We start from the raw sequence: 22,028 nt of genomic DNA, 5'->3' as shown, positions 1-22,028 counted from the left end.
AACCTAGATGTCCATCGGCAGACAAACGGATAAGGAAGCTGTGGTACATATACACCATGGAACATTACTCAGCCATTAAAAGGAATACATGTGAATCAGTTCTAATGAGATGGATGAAACTGGAGCTTATTATACAGAGTAAAGTAAGACAGAAAGAAAAACACCAATACAGTATATTAACACATTATATGGAATTTAGAAAGATGGTAATGATGACCCTATATGTGAGATAGCAAAAAAGACACAGATATAAAGGAAAGACTTTTGGACTCTGTGGGAGAAGGCAAGGGTGGGATGATTTGAGAGAACAGCATTGAAACATGTATATTATCATTTGTTAAATAGGTCACCAGTCCAAGTTCGATGCATGAAATAGGGCACTCAAAGCCTGTACATTGGGACAACCCAGAAAGATGGGATGGGGAGGGAAGGTGGGAGGGTTTGGGGTTGGGGACACATGTACACCCGTGGGTGATTCATGTCAATGTATGGCAAAAACCACCACAATGTTGTAAAGTAATTAGCCTCCAATTAAAATAAATAACTGTAAAAAAATAAAACATAAAAAGACAGACAACCAAAAACGCCAGCACATGAAAACTGTGGCTTGGCACTTCTAGCACTCCTTGAAGATCTCCCAAGGCATGCTTACCTTTAAACCACGAACGGTCATCAGCACGATGCTATGAAGACAGGGGTCAGCAGTGAGCATTAAAGGGCCTCAACTCCAGTGATGCATTGCTGCTCCAATGCGATTGTAGATCTGGGAGGAAATGATGCCACAAGAAACAAGTAAGTGGCTGGAAGGAAAGCTCACTGTGCTGGGCTTAGTCACTCAGTCATGTCTGACCCTTTGCAACCCCATGGATTGTAGCCCACCAGGCTCCTCCATCCATGGGGATTCTCCAGGCAAGAATACTGAGTAGGTGGCCATGCCCTCCTCCAGGGGATCTTCCCAACCCAGGGATTGAACCCAGGTCTCCTGCTTTATAGGCAGACTCTTTACTGTCTAAGCCCCAGAGAAGCCCAAAGTCTAACTTCACAATTTGCCTAGGGCCAAAGAATGATGCTTAATAATTGTAATGACCTGATTTAGAAAAAAATGCTATTAAAAGATGAATTGAGAAAGTAGCATTTACATATATACACTATCACGTGTAAAATATATAACTGGTAGGAAGCTATTATATAACAGTGGGAGCCCAGCCTGGCATTCTGTGATGACCTAGAGAAGTGGAGGGGAGGGGAAAGAGGTTCAGGGGTGGAATATATATAACTATGACTGATTCGTGTTGTACGGCAGAAACCAAAGAACATTGTAAAACAATTCTCCAATTAAAAATACATTAAAAAACAGATAAACTTTTAAATGATTGGAAAAAGTGAGCAACTGTTCTTCTAGCAATAGAAAAGAGAATTTCTCATTTATTTGCATACTTTAAAAGCATAAAACTAAAGAGTTTGTTTCGTGTTATATAGTAAAATAAAGTTACATAGCAAGTATCATTTTAATAAGATGTCTTTAATTACATGAGATTTTGCAGAATGTAGGCATAATTGCTTTGATGACATAGTTTAAATTGATAACAAAAGAAAAATAATCACATACTAGTAGCATAAAAGAAGCAATATGCCATCAATTCTTTAAGATCTATTATTTGAGTGGAAGTATGATTTTTAATCAAAATTCAGTGAAAACATGTAAGATTTGTATTAAAGCCATATCATAGTGCTATCTTCAGGGGAGTAAAAATTTGAATTTAAATATGATCCAAAAGCCAGATCTCTTTTCGTCAAGAACACAGACTATCAGTATTATATATGTCTGAGATTCATACCTTTATATCATTAAGTTATACCTTATCAAAATATACTTAATGAGATCAGGGCTTATTGAAGATATACATTCTGGATGCTGCATGATTATGCTAACATTTGAAATACAAATTTTTAGCCACCAAAATACAGCCAAAAATCTGAACATATATTCAATTGGAGCAATCAAACTTTCTGATTTCTAGCCTCAACCTAATGGATGACCAGTTGATTACTTTTTTAAACTCTATTATATAAAGAGATTACAACATATACAAGAGATGAATTCCCATATACTCTCAACTTTAACAATTTTTTACCAATCTTGTTTCTTCCATCCAACCTACTGATTTTTTGGTTTGCTTGTTTTTGAGGGTTTTTTGGTTGTAACATTTTATAGCAAACCCTAGACATCATCCTATATTATCCATAAATATTTCAATATATATATATAATTAATTCTATATAATCTCTATTGCCATTATAATGCAATCCTTTAAAATAATAGTTTACTAGTTAATTCATCAGCTGTATTTTACTGAATGGAGTACATAAAATTTAGTATTTCAATATTATTATCTAAGTATAAATATTTAGTCTGGTTATACACACATCATCCAAGTCTAACATTTTGATTGAATTTGACTGGTAAACTCAGTTATAAACTTCACTAAAGGGCTCTTTTGTTTTGCTTTTTTTGCAATATTAAGCAGTCAAATCAGTGAAGGTATCTGTGGTTTTACTGTCTTAAAAATAGGCATCTGAATGTGTATATACTGGACCAAATCAACCACACCATAGTCAAGTTACACTCATGCCAGATTATGAAGTCCTTAGAATAGCTGATTATTATTCAAGCAATTAGATTATGTCAAGATCACTCCAAGACAATAAAACAGAGAGGCAGTAAGGGCATGCTAAGAGAACTTGGAATCCACACAAGCCAAGGTTCCAACCTCTATTCTGCTGCTTAATTAATGCTTTTGTTAACTTCAGCAAGTTAATAATATTCCGAGTCTCAATAAACTCATCTGTATTATGGAGATAAAAATGCCATTATAACTATCATAAAACTTGTATGAATTCAATGTATGTAACACATCTGCCATATGATAAAGTTCCTTCTTTAATAGCTTTTCAATCAATAGCCAACAATGAGATGGAAACAACCTAAAAGTTATCCTCAGTTCATAGGTCTTTTAAACATCTTGTAAAATATTGAATGGGGGACTTCTCTGATAGTTCAGTGGTAGAGAATCCACCTACCAATACAGGAAACATGGGTTTGATCCCTGGGCGGAGAAGATCCCCTGGAGGAGGAAATGGCAACCCCCTCCAGTATGCCTTCCTGGGAAATCTCATGGGCAGAGGTGCCTGACAGGCTACAGTCCGTGGGCTGCAGAAGAGTTGGATAAAACTTAGCAACTAAACAACAAAGAATATTTCAAATATTAACTGTCTCCATATAACCAACAATTAATAGATGGTACTCATTCAATAATGCTTAATAATTTTTAAAAATTTTTCATTAGATAGATGTATGAATATACTTGTTTATGTTGGATAATATAGTAGAGAAAGATAGTTAGCAATCTCCAGTTTACGGGGAAAAAATTGGTATGAAATAAAATTCCCATTCTATTTTTCTCAGTAATACTTCAATGACATATGTGCTTTGGAAATCAAGAGCTTTTTGAAGCGGTTCCTATTAATATTTGGACTTCCCTGGTGGCTCAGATGGTAAAGAATCATCCTGCAACGCAGGAGACCCAGGTTCAATCCCTGGGCCAGGAAGATCCCCTGGAGAAGGAAATGGCACTCACTCCACTATTCTTGCTTGGAGAATTCCATGGACAGAGGACCCTGGGGGCTACAGTCCATGGGGTCACAAAGAGTCAGACATGACTGAGCAATTAACATTCTCACGTTCACTTTCATTGTTAATCTTTAAATTCACAAATGAAGAAACCAAGTATCAAGGACATAAGGGCCAGAACAGAAACTTAGACTGTTGCCCCAAACTAAACAGATTCCAGTAACTCCTCTCTTCTCTAGTTATTTGAGGATGGTTTGAAAAGCATATTATTCCCCCTAAAAGGTAGGAGAATACATTATCATGTATTTGGGATATGATATCATTTTACTATCTAATATTGGAATATCAAAACTAAATGCCAACAATGACCTTGTGAAAATCACATACATGCATGCATGCAAAAGCCCACCTGTGCTAATATCTCATCGGCTTTTGTAGCTCCCTGAAACACTCTGTTGATGAAGATGGTTTTTCATGCAGCAAGGTTGAGGGTTATTGATCTGTAAACATCTTTATGATTCAGCTGCTGTGGAACTGTCTAGTGTCTGGGTCTCCAGAGTATGATTTTTCCAGTGATGCCAAGTTGATTCTTGGAAATTTACATGCTGTTATCTTTTTGACAATGAATTGCTGTGTAAGTCCTTTATGTGATACACATGCAGGGCCCTTTATAATAACAATCTATATATCTTAATGACTAATTTGTCATTTTTCTTTTTTGGAGGGAGGGGAGCATGGTGGTCTCATGCTCAGCCCTCCAGGATCTGCTGACAGTACTCCACGTATTCACATTACTCCAAAGGTTTGGGGTTTTTTAAAAAGTCATTTTCTACTAGTTAATATTGTAGCTTATCTTTAAATGCAGCTACAATAACTGACATGAAAATATTTTACTACTATTCTGACAATGAAAATATTTTAATGCATGTGTGGTTTTGCTAGTAGGGACCGGCAGGAGTGAGCAGATCACAGAACTTTCCCGGAGGGGAGAAAAATCTCATGAATCAATGAGTTTAAACTCTAGCTCTCTCCTCATAGGTTTTTTTTTTTTTTTTAATGTATTTTATTAATTATTTTTTGGCTGTACTGGGGCTGCATTGCTGCATGGGCTTTTTCTAGTTGCTGTGTGTTGTCTTCTCACTAAGGCAGCTTCTCTCGCTGCAAAGCACAAGCTCCAGGCACACGGCTCAGTAGTTATGGCATACGGGCTTAAGGTTGCCTTGCGGCATTTGGGATCTTCCTGGACCAGGGATCAAACCCACATCCCCTGCATTGGCAGGCAGATTCTTATCCATCAGACTCTCTTTATAGCATCTTAGAGATGCTGTTCCTCCTATCTGCCTGGCCACTCCCTCCCACATCCTTGCATGTGGCTGGCTCCTTTTCATTCTTAAACTCAAAGCCTAAATTCTCTCCACAGACTCTCCCCTGACCAGCCCGTGCTAAGTCACAGGATCTCTCTACTACTCTTTATATCACCACTCCATCCATGCTGCTTGAACCCCTCTTCATCATCCTCACTTTAATAATATGTTTACTTGCTTGTTTAATAATACATTTACTTCTCTGCTTATGAGGAGGAAATGGACTGTAGTGAATATAAAATAAATAAATGCTAAGTAATGAATGAATCAATGACCCACAAAGATTTCCACTTCATCTTACAAGTCTCAATTTTCTGATATGAAAAAGACAACTTCTAGTGTCCAAATGGAATCCTTTATTCATGATACAGTGTGTTTTCTGGATATATCACAATAGCTTTAAAAAATCGTAACACTTTTGAATACATAGCACTATAACTAACTTAAAAAAATAAACTCATCAATTAACCCTCTATTTTATACACTATTATTTACAAGTGGGTTAACTCCTTTTACCTCTATTAGTGTAAAATATCTATTACAAAGGACACATTTCAAAGTACATATTGCAAAGTGAGGACAACAATAGGACTGAATTCATACAGTGGCTGGAATGATTAGATCATGAGTGCTAAGCACTTAGAATGAGGGCCAGCACATGGCAGCACTTATGTAATTTATTATTACTTTCAATAATAATAATGAAGATAGGTTTATATGACTTTAGCATTGCCATTACTTGTATCTTTTAATAATGATAAAAAAAAAATCACCAATGCTACCCAACTCTGTATTCAGCATAAAACAGGTAATCCTTCAAACTAGGCTTCAACAGTACGTGAACTGAGAACTTCCAGATGTACAAGCTGGATTTAGAAAAGGCAGAGGAACCAGAGATGAAATTGCCAACATTTGTTAGATCATGGAGAAAGCAAGAGAATTTCAGAAAAAACATCTAGTTTTGCTTCGCTGGTTATGCTAAAGCTTTGACGATGTGGATCACAACCGACTGTAGAAAATTCTTAAAGAGATGGGAATACCAGACCATCTTACCTGACTCCTGAGAGACCTGTATGCTGGTCAACATGCAACAGATAGAACCAGACATGGAACAACAGACTGGTTCAAAATTAGGAAAGGAGTACATCAAGGCTGTATATTGTCACCCTGTTTATTTAACTTCTGTGTAGAGCACATCATGGTGAAATGCCAGGCTAGATGAAGCACAAGCTGGAATCAAGATTGTCAGGAGAAGTATCAACAACCTCAGATATGCAGATGATACCACCCTAATGGCAGAAAGTGAAGAGGACCTAAAGATCCTGTTGATGAAGGTGAAAGAGGAGAGTGAAAAAGCTGGTTTATAACTCAACACTCAAAAAACTAAGATCATGGCGTCCGGTTCCATCACTTCACGGCAAATAGATGGGGACACAATGGAAACAGTGACAAACTTTATATTTTTGGGCTCCAAAATCACTGCAGATGGTGACTGCAGCCATGAAATTAAAAGACGCTTGCTCCTTGGAAGAAAAGTTATAACAAACCTAGACAGCACATTAAAAAGCAGAGACAAACTATAAATGAAGAGAAAATGTGTTTCAATGTACCAAACTGATTTAAATCAGCTTTTCAAGGACGTATCAATTGGATCAAGCAGTGAGACACCTGCCATAGAAGGAATCAATACATGGTGGAGGATGAAGGGCTTTTGTGCTGATCTGAGCCACAGGAAATGAAAAAACTGTTAGTACTTCTTAGATCTCCCAACCTTCTCTCAGAGAACACAAAGGGAGTCTTCAAAGAAAGTGCTTTGGGCAGGCAGTAGCAAATAATCACTTCTCTTAATGTAGAATCTTAACATTAATTGCAAAGTGTATGTACTCCTCAGGTGTGGCGCATCCAGGGTTTGGAAAGATTTTCTACAAAGAGCCAGATGGAAAAATGTTAGGCTTTGGTGGGCATAAAATCTCTGCCACAACTATTCGGTCCTACCATTGAATTGGAAGAGCATACATAAATGATGGAGTGTTGTTGTGATACAATAAAACTTTATTTACACAACACAAGTAGTGAGCCAGAAATCATCACAGGCCTAAGGCATCGTCAAAACTTGAGTTTCTTGAGTAATTGCCATTTGTCTGGTCCATTGGAATGTCTTTCACTTCCAAAATCCTTTTTGTTACTTTATATTCTGAGGTCACTTTCCCTACCTGTTGTGAAGATTAAGTGAGATAATCCATGTTAAATGCCTAGGACAAAGTCTCCAAAACAATTTAGCTCAATACAAAAATATAGACCTGAAAGCGTGACTGAATTCTAGTTCTGCCACTAATTAGCTGTGTGGCCTTGGACAAGGTGTTTAACTTCCCTATACCTCAATCTCTCCCTCGTGAAATGAGATCACAACTATTTACTTCATAGGTTATTGAGAGGAAATAAAAGAAGATACATATACACTGTCTAGAACAGTGCCTAGCACATGCTGAGCATTATATGAATGTCAATTATTATTATTGTTACAGTTTCACAACTCTCATTCATGCTAAACACTGTTATCTCTACTTCAAAAATCTGGAAGAGCAGCAGTAGCATGTGATATAAAGAGTTAATGCTAGGGGAGCCAGAAAAGACAGAGACCAGGATGGTTTCGAGTTACTTGCTGGAGGTAAAAGTGGACATGCAATCAGGGTTAAACTGTGCAGCATGTTAAATAAAACAAATATTTTGGACTTCATCTCCCAAAGAAGAGAGGAATTGCCTAGGGAAATTGCTACACTGGACCTGTATCTGACGCATGATGAATAGTCATTTGGTGAAGCAGACAAAGACTTTTAAAAACCAAGTACAAAAGACTTCAGAAAATAAGAGTTTAAAAAGAGAGAGCCCCGAGTCTCATGCACTCCAAGTGTCATGAGTACACACTGTTTTGCATGGATTTATGCATGTGGAATCTGAGTGGCTTCCCCCAGAGCTCCCATTATCCTCTAGTTTACCTGGAATAAAGTAGGGAGGGGTGCAAGGAAGAAGGGCTCAAAGTCAGAAACCAAAATCAGATTTTCCCAGAATGTAAGGATTGCAATAAGCTACAGCCAAAAATGAGCAAATTTTCTCACACAAGATTGATAAAAAAGAAGAAAGTCTAGTATAGGCAGTAAAGTCATTGTAGCCAATACACAAAGGAGTGGACAAGAAAGAATACGGTTATTCATAAAGAGACAAATATCAAAATGAAATTTTAAGGTATATCCGTTCATAAAGGGTCAAATGAATAGAGAAATATAGATCTCCAACAGCATATGACAGTCCAGGATTATGTTTTTAAATACAACCTGAAGTTGATATGGTAGGATCAGCAGAAGGCCAAGATGCACCAGAGTTCTAGACGACCAATAAACGTCACTGGAGTAATTGGCCCTGAGGTCCATGTACATGTGGGAATCTAGCATAGATCTTGTTTATCTAAAGCAATGCCATCCAAAAGATGACACTGCAATTCACATGTGTAATATAAGATTTTCTAGTACTCACATTTTTTAAAAGTAAAAAAAAGAAAAAGGGAAGAAATTTTAAGAATGTATTTTATTTAACCCAACACATTCAGAATATTATTTCAACATGTATTCAATTTTTTTAAAAATTAACGAGGGCTTCCTGGATGGCTCACTGGTAAAGGATCCTCCTGCCAATGCAGGAGACATGGGTTTGATCCTTATCCAGGAAGATCCCACAGGCCATGGAGCAACTAAGCTTGAGCACCACAACTACTGAGCGTGTGCTCCAGAGCCCGGAAGCCACAACTACTGAGTCCTCGCACCCTAGAGCCCGCATTCCAAAACAAGAGAAGCCCCCACAATGAGAAGACCATGCATCACAACCAGAGAGGAGCCCCTGCTCACCACAGCTACAGAAAAGCAACAAACGCCCAACATAGCCAAAAATAAATCAGTAAAATTATTAAAAATCAATGAGATATTTTATATATATTTTTACACTTTGTCTTTACAATCCATGGCATATTTTACACTTAGAGCGCATCTCAATTCACAACTTAAATCTTCACTAGTAACATTTGATCTGTATTCAGATCTTACTAATAAAAGTGTACATTTGGAAAAGCAAACTACAAACCCAAGCTGTTCCAAATGTATATAAAAGTTTTTCCAATGGTTGAATTGAATATTAATTTTTAAGTCTAAATTTATATTAAGTAGACATAAATGTGGAGAAGGCAATGGCACCCCACTCCAGTACTCTTGCCTGGAAAATCCCATGGACAGAGGAGCCTGGTAGGCTGCAGTCCATGGGGTCACAAAGAGTCAGACATGACTGAGCAAATTCACTCTCACTTTTCAGTTTTATGCATTGGAGAAGGAAACGGGAACCCACTCCAGTGTTCTTGCCTGGAGAATCCCAGAGATGGGGTCGCACAGAGTCGGACACGACTGAAGTGACTTAGCAGCAGCAGTAGCAGCAGCAGACATAAATGAAATTAAATTTTTATTTCTCAGTTACATCGGCAACATTTCAACTGCTTTGTAGCCACAGGTGACCAATGGCTACCATGTTGGACAGCTCAGAAAACTACAATCAGGTAGGCTTGGCCCTGGAGAGGCCATCTAAGGGAAGAATACCAACTGTCTAAGGGAAAGAGATGCTTGAGAGACTGAATGTCCTTAGGATTTAGAGCACTGCTCTTTAACCACTGAGTCATATCATATTTTGTCTGTGTTTACATCACAGTATTTAGCATTTTATGTTAACAGTATGCTTTAAGTCATAATTCTATCACAACTGAAGGCAAAGAAGTATATTTTATAATTATTTTATAATATTTGCAATGCTTACCACAGTGCATAAGCATCATGATCAATAAGTAATTAATTAATTGACTTAATTCTTTATAAACAAATTAAATACTGAGGAGCCACAGGTTATGCTGATCCTTGAACCAGAGAAGTCTTACAGGAAAGAAGGAACTGTCAGCTGAGATGGGGATTAGAATTTCTAGATACGAGAATGGGACACAAAGGCTCACAATAAGCTAATTCTAGGGTAAGTGAGGCATGGGGAGCACAAAAGAGAAGTGTCAGTCACTCAGTCTGTCCGACTCTTTGAGACCCCATGGACAGTAATAGCCCAACAAGCTCCTCTGTCCATGGAACTCTCCACACAAGAATACTGCCGTTGAGTAACCATTCCCTTCTCCAGGGGATCTTCCTGACTCAGGGGTTGAACCCAGGTTTCCTGCCTTGCAGGCAGATTCTTTATCATCTGAGCCACCAGGGAAACCCACATGGGGAGTATGAAGTAGTTGCCTTTTGGGTAGGAGGGAGAGGATGAGACAGGATGAGGCTCAGAGCGTAGTCCACCATATTGACAACCGGGCTTGAACCACAAAATTAAAATGGGACTTAATATCAAGGAGGAGCCATTGCATGTATACAAAAATAAAAGAAATTAAATAATCAAAATGGCACTGAAAGAAAATTAATTCTTGCTGTAACATATCAAATCCTGGAGACGTACAGGCAGTTTGGGTACTGTTGTTTGTATCTGTGGAAACAGATGAAAAGGGAGTAAATCAGAAGATGTTGCAGATAACGCTATTAAAATTAGCCATGGAATAATAGAGTACTCATTCAAAACTGTTCATAGAATTTCCAAAAGTGGCTAAATTCTAGAAAGAGTTATTTTAAACACTGTGTAAATCTGGCTCCAAAGTTGTATGTGAGAGTCTCTACCTAACTGCTCAAATGACTGAAAATGCCTGGAGTCATTTCTGAAAATTCAGATAGCTTATTTAAATACCTATTTTCATATACCAACAGAATTTTTTCCAGTGGAGGAAACGGGGGCAGTGCAGCTCTGGGACCTTCCAACGCTCCAAAATGAGCCCCGCTTAACAGTCTGCAAAAGATTTAATAGTGAGACAGACAGGGTTTGTAAGGCCAATAATTTCCGTCTCTGCAACTTTTAGAAATATAAACACATGTGATGAATTGCGTGTGGATAGATTAACTTTCTCAGCAACTCTACTGAACAAGACTTCAGTAAAAGACAAGGCAAAGATCTGCCCTGGATTGAAATATGGAATTGTTTTTAATTGAACCTTATTTATTTTACTGAGAGTAACAGTGCACTGTCCTGCAAAACCGCAAGGAACCCAGTGATCTCTGGCACGAGGAGACTGGTTTCCCACTTCTGTAACTGAGGAGAGCTGCACTTAGGCTCAAGCAAACAGCCCACCTGGAGCTTCCTCTTTCCTAAATGTTATGTCTCAGTCGGGCAAGATCTCAGCTGAATAGTAACATAAGCTAAGCTGACTTTCAGGATATTCTTTTCAGCATTTGGCCTCCCTTTTCATGCCAGCTGATACTCACAGCTTTCAGTGCCCCAGGTCATTCTCACTGATCAATGCACCCTCTAATAACCCACACACAAAACCCTACTGACATCAAAATTTACCATTTCTGTCCACCAATCTCTTCACTCTCAGATAAGCTAATCCTTGCTAACAGGCTTGTTGCTTTGTTACTTTCTACTAATCCTAGACAAGATAATGTCTTAACTGGGTTAATGTCTACCAAGACCTTGAAGTGATCACTAACAGGAAATTACAGATGTCAGCCAGCTGTAAAGACAAATTTAGGAGACTGGGTTGGTTCAGTTCAGTTCAGTTCAGTCCCTCAGTCGTGTCCAATTCTTTGCAACCCAATGGAATGCAGCACGCCAGACCTCCCTATCCATCACCAACTCCCAGAATCCACCCAAATTCATGTCCATTGAGTAGGTGATGCCATCCAACTATCTCATACTCTGGCATCCCCTTCTCCTCCTGCCCTCAATCTTTCCCAGCATCAAGGTCTTCTCAAATGGTCAGCTCTTCGTATCAGGTGGCCAAAGTACTGGAGTTTCAGCTTCAACATCAGTCCTTCCAATAAACACCCAAGACTAATCTCCTTTACAATGGGCTGGTTGGATCTCCTTGCAGTCCAAGGGACTCTCAAGAGTCTTCTCCAACACCACAGTTCAAAAGCATCAATTCTTAGGCACTCATCTTTCTTTAGAGTCCAACTCTCACATCCATACATGACTACTGGAAAAACCATAGCCTTGACTAGACGGATGTTTGTTGACAAAGTAATGTCTCTGCTTTTTAATATGCTGTCTAGGTTGGTCATCACTTTCCTTCCAAGGAGTAAGTGTCTCTTAATTTCATGGCTGCAATTACCATCTGCAGTGATTTTGGAGCCCCCAAAATAAAGTCAGCCACTGTTTCCACCGTTTTCCCATCTATTTGCTATGAAGTGATGGGACCAGATGCCATGATCTTAGTTTTCTGAATGTTGAGCTTTAAACCAACTTTTTCACTCTCCTCTTTTCACTTTCATTAAGACACTCTTTAGTTTTTCTTCACTTTCTGCCATAAGGATGGTGTCATCTGGATATCTGAGGTTATTGATGTTTCTTCCGGCAATCTTGATTTCAGCTTGTGCTTCATCCAGCCCAGAGTTTCTCATGATGCATTCTGCATGTAAATTAAATAAGCAAGGTGACAATATACAGCCTTGATGTACTCCTTTTCCTATTTCAAACCAGTCTGCTGTTCCATGTGCAGTTCTAACTGTTGCTTCCTGACCTGCATACAGGTTTCTCAAGAGGCAGGTCAGGTGGTCTTGTATTCCCATCTTTTTCAGAATTTTCCACGGTTTGTCGTGATCTACACAGTCAAAGGCTTTGGCATAGTCAATAAAACAGAAATCTATGTTTTTCTGGAACTCTCTTCCTTTTTCAGTGATCCAGTGATGTTGGAAATTTGATCTCTGGTTCCCCTGCCTTTTCTAAAACCAGCTTGAACATCTGGAAGTTCACATTTCACAAATTGCTGAAGCTGACTTGGAGAATTTTAAGCATTACTTTACTAACATGTGAGATGACTGCAATTGTGCGGTAGTTTGAACATTCTTTGGCATTGCCTTTCTTTGGGATTGGAATGAAAACTGACCTTTTCCAGTCCTGTGGCTACTGCAGAGTTTTCCAAATTTGCTGGCATATTGAGTGCAGCACTTTCACAGCATCATCTTTCAGGATTTGAAAGAGCTCAACTGGAATTCCATCACCTCCACTAGCTTTGTTCGTAGTGATGCTTCCTAAGGCCCACTTGACTTCACATTCCAGGATGTCTGGCTCTAGGTGAGTGAATCACACCATTGTGATTATCTGGGTCCATGAAGATCTTTTTTGTATAGTTCTTCTGTGTATTCTTGCCGCCTCTTCTTAATATCTTCTGCTTCTGTTAGGTCCATACCATTTCTGTCCTTTATTGAGCCCATCTTTGCATGAAATGTTCCCTTTGTATCTCTAATTTTCTTGAAGAGATCTCTAGTCTTTCCCATTCTATTGTTTTCCTCTATTTCTTTGCATTGATCACTGAGGAAGGCTTTCTTATCTCTCCTTGCTATTCTTTGGAACTCTGCATTCAAATGGGAATATCTTTCCTTTTCTCCTTTGCTTTCACTTCTCTTCTTTTCTCAGCTATTTGTAAGGCCTCCTCAGACATCTATTTTAATTTTTTGCATTTCTTTTTCTTGGAATGGTCTTGATCCCTGTCTCCTGTACAATGTCCTGAACCTCTGTCCAAGTTCATCAGGTACTCTGTCTATCAGATCTAGTCCCTAAATCTATTTTCTCATTTCCACTGTATAATCTAAAGGGATTTGATTTAGGTCATACCTGAATGGTTTCATGGTTTTCCCTACTTTCTTCCATTTAAGTCTGAATTTGGCAATAAGCAATTCATGATCTGAGCTACACTCAGCTCCTGGTCTTGTTTTGCTGACTGTATAGAGCTTCTCCATCTTTGGCTGCAAAGAATATAATCAATCTGATTTCGGCGTTGACCATCTGGTGATGTCCACGTGTAGAGTCTTCTCTTGTGTTGTTGGAAGAGGGTGTTTGCTATGACCAGTGTGTTCTCTGGCAAAGAACCTATTAGCCTTTGCCATGCTTCATTCGGTACTCCCCAAGCCAAATTCCGTGTTACTTCCCAGGTGTTTCCTGACATCCTCTTTTGCATTCCAGTCCCTCTCTAATGAAAGCGACATCTTTTTTGGTGTTAGTTTTCTAAAAGGTCTTGTAGGTCTTCATAGAAACCACTGAACTTCAGCTTCTTTCAGGCTTACTGGTCGGGCACAGACTTGGATTAACTCATACACTGAATGGTTTTGCCTTGGAAACGACAGAGATCTATTTTCCACCGTTTTTGATTGCAAGATGGAATGGGTTCATTGGTAGAGAGGTCTCAGCAGAATATGGTACACCTGGAGGAAGGAACGGCAAACCCACTTCAGTATTCTTGCCTATGAGAACCCCTCATGAAACAAGTAGAAAGGCAGAAGAGCATAGGAACACTGAAAGGATGAACTCCCTGGGTCAGTAGGTGCCCCAGTATGCTATGGAGTCAGTGAGAAATAACTCCAGAAAGAATGAAGGAAATGGAGGCCAAAAGCAAAAACACACCCAGTTGTGGATGTGACTGGTGATATGAAAGCAAGGTCCGATGCTGTAAGGAGCAATATTGCATAGGAACCTGGAATGTTAGGTCCATGAATCAAGGCAAATTGGAAGTGGTCAAACAGGAGATGGCCAGAGTGAACGTTGACATTCTAGGAATCAGCAAACTAAAATGGACTGGAATGGGTGAATTTAACTCAGATGACCATCATATCTACTACTGTGGGCAGGAATCCCTTAGAAGAAATGGAGCAGCCATCATAGCCAACAGAAGAGTCCAAAATGCAGTACTGGGTTGGCTGGTATCCTACAAATAATATTTACTGGGCAGACACTTTCTCCAGTTACATCTAGGAGAAACTCAGCTCAAATCCTGATGCACATGCTCCATGCAGTTCATCTAGACAATAAACATGTACCGACTGCCTAACATATATTGCCAGGGACTTCCCTTGTGGTCCAGTGGTTAAGACTCTGCACTTTCACTCCTGGGCTTCCCAGGTAGCTCAGTGGTAAAGAATCCACCTGCCAATGCAGAAGACATGGGTTTGATTCCTGGGTCAGGAAGATCTCCCAGAGAAGGAAATGGCAACCCACTCCAGTATTCTTGTCTAGGAAATTCCTTGGACAGAGTATCCTAGTGGGCTACAGTCCATGGGATCGCAAAAGAACCAGACAAAACTTAGTGACTAAACAACAAACCTAATGTATAGTGTACACAGCACTCAGTTCAGTTCAGTTGCTCAGTCGTGTCCGACTCTTTGCGAACCCATGGACTGCAGCACACCAGGTTTCCCTGTCCATCACCAATTCCTGGAGTTTACTCAAACTCATGTCCAACCAGTCGGTGATGCCATCCAACTGTGTCATCCTCTATTGTCCCCTTCTCCTCCTGCCTTCAATCCTTCCCAGTACCAGAGTCTTTTCCAGTGAGTCAGTTCTTCGCATCAGGTGGCCAAAGTATTGGAGTTTCAGCTTCAGCATCAGTCCTTCCAGTGAATATTCAGGGCTGATCTCCTGTAGGATGGACTGGTTGGATCTCCTTGCAGTCCAAGGGACTCTCAAGAGTCTTCTCCAACACCACAGTTCAAAAGCATCAATTCTTTGGTGCTCAGCTTTCTTTATAGTCCAACTCTCACATACATACATGACTACTGGAAAAACCATAGCTTTGACTAGACAGACCTTTGTTGGCCTAGTAATGTCTCTGCTTTTTAATATGCTCTCTAGGTTGGTCATAGCTTTTCTTCCAAGGAGCAAGTGTCTTTTAATTTCATGGCTGCAGTCACCATCTGCAGTGACTTTGGAGCCCCCCAAAATAAAGTCTGTAACTGTTTCCATTTTTTCCCCATCTATTTGCCATGAAGTGATGGGACCAGATGCCATGATCTTAGTTTTCTTAATGTTGAGTTTTAAGCCAACATTTCACTCTCCTCTTTTACTTTCATCAAGAGGCTCTTTAGTTCTTCTTCACTTTCTGCCATAAGGGTGGTGTCATCTGTGTATCTGAGGTTATTGATATTTCTCCCAACAATCTTGATTCCAGCTTGTGCTTCTTCCAGCCTGGCAGTTTGCATGATGTACTCTGCATATAAGTTAAATAAGCAGGGTGACAATATACCGCCTTCACCTACTCCTTTCCCGATCTGGAACCAGTCTGTTGTTCCATGTCCAGTTCTAACTGTTGCTACTTGACCTGCATACAGATTTCTCAGGAGTCAGGTTAGGTGGTCTGGTATTCCCATCTCTTTAAGAAGTTTCCACACAGTTGTTGTGATCCACACAGTCAAAGGCTTTGGCTTAGTTAATAAAACAGGAGATATTTTTCTGGAACTCTCTTGCTTTTTTGATGATCTAGCGGATGCTGGCAATTTGATCTCTGATTCCTCTGCCTTTTCTAAATCCAGCTTGAACATCTGAAAGTTCACGATTCATATACTGGTGAAGCCTGGCTTGAAGAACTTTGAGTATTACTTTGCCAGCGTGTGAGATGAGTGCAATTGTTCAGTAGTTTGAACATTCTTTGGAATTGCCTTTCTTTGGGATTGGAATGAAAACTGACCTTTTCTAGTCCTGTGGCCACTGCTGAGCTTTCCAAATTTGCTGGCATGTTGAGTGCAGCACTTTCACAGCATCATCTGTTAGGATTTGAAATGGCTCAAATGGAACTCCATTGCCTCCACGAGCTTTGTTCATAGTGATGCTTCTTCCTAAGGCTCACTTGATTTTGCATTCCAGGATGTCTGGCTCTAGGTGAGTGATCACCTCATCATGGTTATCTCAGTCATGAAGATCTTTTTTGTATAGTTTTTCTGTGTAGTTCTCTTCTTAATATCTTCTGCTTCTGTTAGGTCCATACCATCTCATAGTACACAGAGCTAAATACTGACAATACAAAAGCCAGTAAGATGTTGCTGGTATTTTGAAGTCACAGTTCAGCATGGTAAACAAACATATTAAATGATAATTAGAAGATAATACGTCCCAATGAACAGAGTCCAGTGAGGGCATAGAGAAGGGAAAAAACAACACTTTCTGGAAGATTAGTGAGAGATTTTGTGGGGGAGGTGAACATTGGTCTGAGTCTTAAAGAATGAGTAAATGAGTAAGAGTTACTAGAGGAAATGAAGAATGAGAGCTTATGTAGGCAGCTGAGGGAGGGAGAACAGACAGTGAGAGAGTCGGGGCAGGAAAGGGAGGGGAGAGAGAGGGGGAGAAAGAAACTGGGATTCCCAGGAGATGTCATCTGACCAAATAAAATTGGGGCAAGGAAACTGAGAATATGGCGATTTAAGTTCTTCTCTCCACCCCCTGAGGGAATATTCTCTTCACAGTAAGAAGAATAACTAAAAGAGAGGAAATAGAATTTTCTGAAAGAATTTGAAATGAATTTATATCTAACCCCAATGGGTCTAGTTATAAAGTAACTTTACTTCTTTCTTGGTCTCAAAATATCCAATTACTCGAATTGCCTTAAAAAAGAATTTGCATGCCTTTTTTTCTTTTTAAACACATAGGTGGAAAATCCTTTGTAACTCTAACAATGATTATTGATATGCCAAAATTTCCTTTGGTGAAATATTATTAAAGACATTTCAAAGAGAATATCCAAACCATTTTTATATACTTCCTCATAATAAAATAGCAACTAACACTATGTCCCAGATGTTATCTAAACATTAAGCATGTATTAACTTATTTACTCTTTTCAACTACATTCAAATTAGATCTTACTAAAATTTCCATTTTACAGATGAGGATCCTAAGGTACAGATAGGTAAAGTGCTTGTTCAAAATCACACCATGGGTAAGTGACAGAGATAGGATGCAAATCCCAGTTGTCTATTTTCAGAGTCCAGGTTTTAATTACCACACCATACTATTTCTTGTAACAACAGAAATGGAATTATCAAACATATCAACTCTGACAAAATAGAGAATCTGGACAAAAATTTTTAAAGAGTTAAATTTTCCAGTACTCATGTCAATAGCCAAATGCCTACTTATGCTGACCTGACAAGTCTAGTGAGATGGATTCCATTTTTAAAGACTGTGATAGGAATGAACCATGATGCTATATTTATGTGAATGTGATTAAACTCTGAAAATGAAACATCTCCAGCTCAGAAAGCATTTATTTGTGTTACCATTTTGTCATAATAGATAAATAAAGCCTTAAACCAAATCAGTCACTAATGAATGATCCTCTCTAGGGTGACATAGGCGTAGCCTCTCACCATTTAAGTAAACACTGACAGCAGAACCTGCAATAATATCAGCCAGATGGTTGAGTAGGATGGGACTTCTCTGGTCTGAAATAGAAAACACTTCCATGAAACTTGAGGCAAGTACTTCTACCCCAACTTCATCTTTTACAAATTTCTAAGTATGCACATGTGTATGTAATGTGTTATAAGTGCATGGCTACAGTGTAATACTCCTTTAAAAGAATAAAAACTTATAAGAACTTATCTTCTGCTTATCACATGTAAATTTCTCTGCCTTTTAATTACACGGGGTGTTCTGTTTGCCCTAATTTCAAGGGTAAGAGTGAAGAAATCAAGTATTAACTTGTGCAAAACTGAAGAATATTGTGCATAACTGAAAGAAATAAGCCAACATGAGCCTAACTTCATTTTTTATTGTTGTTGTAGAAAATGTAACTTGTTACCAAAAAAAAAAAAAAAAGAAGAACTTGACCATAAGTTGTTCACAGAATATAGTTAGCCACTAAATAAAGAAAGAAACTATTTACAGCCAGGAGAATGCAATCTATTCCCTCAATGGAAAGATCCTAATTATTTTCCAAGCTAATATTCTGCTTGAATGCAAAGAAAGCTAAGTTGGAAATCAAAAGAACTGAATGTTACTCTCAGCTCTCTTGGCCCCCACATCATTCTGCCTTTTTTACCTTAGTCTTCTTTTTTTGATAATTGAAGATAACAATGCCACATAGGATTATTATGAAAATAAAAATAATAAATAATATTAAATATTTGCAGTTTGCTATTGATAACTGATATAAAACACCTTAAAATATTAACAATGTAGAAATTATATCCTTTCTTCAGGCTCTTATTTTTCAGCAGAAAAGGCTCATTCCATTTTCTATATGAGAATTAAGCCATTATTGTAGCAAAATGGATTTAAACAAACAAAAAAAAGTGCTCAGGGAAAAAGTGATTGCCTTACTAAACCACATTCTTCAAAATGTGTTAAATGTAGATGATGATATAGAATATATGAAATTGTGTTTGATAGCAAATACATAAAAATCTGCAGAGGGAGAGGGTTGCAGTGGTAGAAAGAGCAAGAGGCTTATTATCCCATCAAAACACATTTGGCTTACATACTGGAAAGCAAAAAGCAAGCAGCTGTAGGAACCTATCATGTTGATTTAATTAGCTTTGAAGATGTGTTTTACGATCTCACTGTATAATTGTGGAAGTTTATTCAGGTGAATGGCTAAACACACAGTTACACATACTGCTCTAATTCAACAAAATTGAAACTTGTATTAAAAAAAAAAGAGGAAAACACCCTTTCGGTGAATATCAGCCATCTTTTTTCTTTCTCTTTAACAGGTTTAAAGGAAAGGATCTCACGGATACAATTGGTAAGTGAGACTTTCACTGATATTGCTGGCTCAAGAAGGCCTGGTTGCCACCAGGATTGTTTAACCAAATCTATCCCATTAAACATGGTATTATCATATTCAATTTAGGTTATCTATCTTTCCAGTGAATCAAAAAGAACTGTTGATAATTTGTTCCTTAACTACAAACTCAGGAAACCTTTGTTGTTAAAAAACATGATCCACAAAGTCAGACTGAAAGCCTTTAAAAATTTTTTGGCTAGAACCAGCTTAATTATTCCCAAACTTGTCCTTTTATTTTTAGCTTGAGATTGGTTTTGGAATTAAATACTGTAACTAAACATCCTTTTGCATTGGCTGCTACATCTGCAAATCCAATAGAGGACAGAGCATGTGTATATGTATACTGGTAAAACCAGCCTGTCTGTATTAATTGTCTAAAGTTTTTCTAAATTCACCTCACCATTATAGATTGTTTTCAAGAACATTTTGGATTTTATTTAACTGTCAAATGCTTACATGTCTTCCTTCAGGTTTACTCCTTCCTCAGACGTTTTTGGCACCATCTATTAGTCTGAAGCTGAAACTCCAATACTTTGGCCACCTGATGTGAAGAGGTGACTCATCGGAAAAGACCCTGATGCTGGGAGGGGTTGGGGGCAGGAGGAGAAGGGGACAAGAGAGGACGAGATGGCTGGATGGCATCACCGACTCGATGGGCATGGGTTTGGGTAGACTCCGGGAGTTGGTGATGGACAGGGAGGCCTGGCGTGCTGCAATTCATGGGGTCGCAAAGAGTCAGACACGACTGAGCGACTGAACTGAACTGAACTGATTAGTCTAAAGTAAATAATAAACGGGCTTCCCACGGCTCAGTGGTAAAGAATCCTTCTGCCAATGCAAGAAATGTGGGTTCAATATCTGGGTTGGGAAGATCGCCTGGAGAAGGGAATGGCAACCCACTCCAGTACTTTTGCCTGGGAAATCCCATGGACAGAGGAGCCTCGTGGGCTAGAGACCACGGGGTCACAAAAGAGTTAGACACGACTTGGCAACTACAACAACGACGACAACAAAATAACAAAACATATAAAGCCACGGCACACCAATAGCAAATTTATTGACAAATTCAAAATTTGAAAAACTTCACAATGGGACAACACAGAGTGTACAAAGAGGATATACACCATGGTGAGCTCCCCCTTATGATCTCACGTTTCAAGAAGAATCTACATGAGCCATGATTTTGCTAGAAAACACAGATACTGCTATGAGAATGTATGCCAAGATAGCCTCTTTGAGGCTTCAGGTATCAGGTATTGGAATCTGTTGTAGGGCTCATGGATGGAGTCACCCTGATTATATATATATATATGTATATATATATATATATATATACACACACATATATATACACACACACGTGTGTGTGTGTGTGTAATACATATATTTTTTCCCAGTTACTCTTCAAAGATAAGAAAACAAAAAATCTGGTTTAAAATATTTTAGAAACTATGAAAGGCTGACGCCAAAATGAACATCCTTAGGAGAAGTCTACATTGTTAGAACATGCTCCCTACCTAGACACATCCCTATCGTTCTGAAGAACTGACACATTCATCTACAGCACATTTCAATTCAAGTTTACTCACACATGATGGAACTATGGAAGCTGCATTTTACTCATGGTGCTTCCTTCATAAAAATAGGTTAGGAAAAAAAAAAAAAAAGAAGACTCTGCACCAAGGTGATGACATGGGAGGTTCTTGAATTCTCCTCCTCCGACAGACAGACACTTCATACACAACTACTACACACAGAGAACTTTCCTTTGAGGAAAATCCAAAAACCAGCTGAGTGACCCTGAGACATCCACCAGCACAGAAAACAGCTGCATTAAAATGTGCAGGGAAAAAAAAAAAAAATGTGCAGGGAGTCTGAGACAGAATCGCGATAGGCCCCGCCCCAGCACAGCACCTTAACTCTCGGATTCTTCCTGAGGCGTGAAGAAGCTGATATATCCAGCATCCCAACTTTTCAGGCTGCCACCTAAGGGGAGTGTCCCCTAAAGGGCGTACCATCTAATCACTGAGGTCTGAGACTCATCAGGGCTGACATTCACAAGTTCCATATAATTATAGCAGGAAAAGAAGCAATTTTTACAAAGGTGCAGGAGCCACCCATGCAGCTATTCACCTGGGCCTTGCACGGAGGAAGCAGGCAGAAATGCCCACATCCCAGTTTCTTCCCAGAAGGTGTTTGCACACTTGCCTAGTTGCTGCCTGAAGGTCAATCTTTTAATCCACCTGTATCTATGTGCTGACTGTGACCGTCCCTTGTGAAACACAGGTGGGTCTTGGCACACTCTTTATGTTACAAAGAATCACTACAAAGACAAGGGCTTGGATAAATAAAGATTTGA

General features: G+C 39.0%; 1 protein-coding gene across 5 annotated transcripts in view; it reads right to left on the bottom strand.

Annotated features, from left to right (window-relative positions):
• Window positions 1-22,028, bottom strand: part of LOC122427324 — a 438,851-nt gene that overhangs the window by 376,878 nt on the left and 39,945 nt on the right. For all 5 annotated transcript variants that reach the window (XM_043446718.1, XM_043446719.1, XM_043446720.1 and 2 more), the window contains exon 2: window positions 653-763. In XM_043446718.1, the coding sequence (XP_043302653.1) occupies window positions 653-712 (60 nt within the window). In that variant the 5' untranslated portion in view covers window positions 713-763. The remainder of the gene's footprint in view (window positions 1-652; window positions 764-22,028) is intronic.

The sequence above is a fragment of the Cervus canadensis genome, chromosome 25, assembly GCF_019320065.1.
Source record: "Cervus canadensis isolate Bull #8, Minnesota chromosome 25, ASM1932006v1, whole genome shotgun sequence".
In the NCBI taxonomy this organism is placed as follows: Eukaryota; Metazoa; Chordata; class Mammalia; order Artiodactyla; family Cervidae; genus Cervus; species Cervus canadensis.
This window is presented reverse-complemented; position numbering and strand designations above follow the sequence as displayed.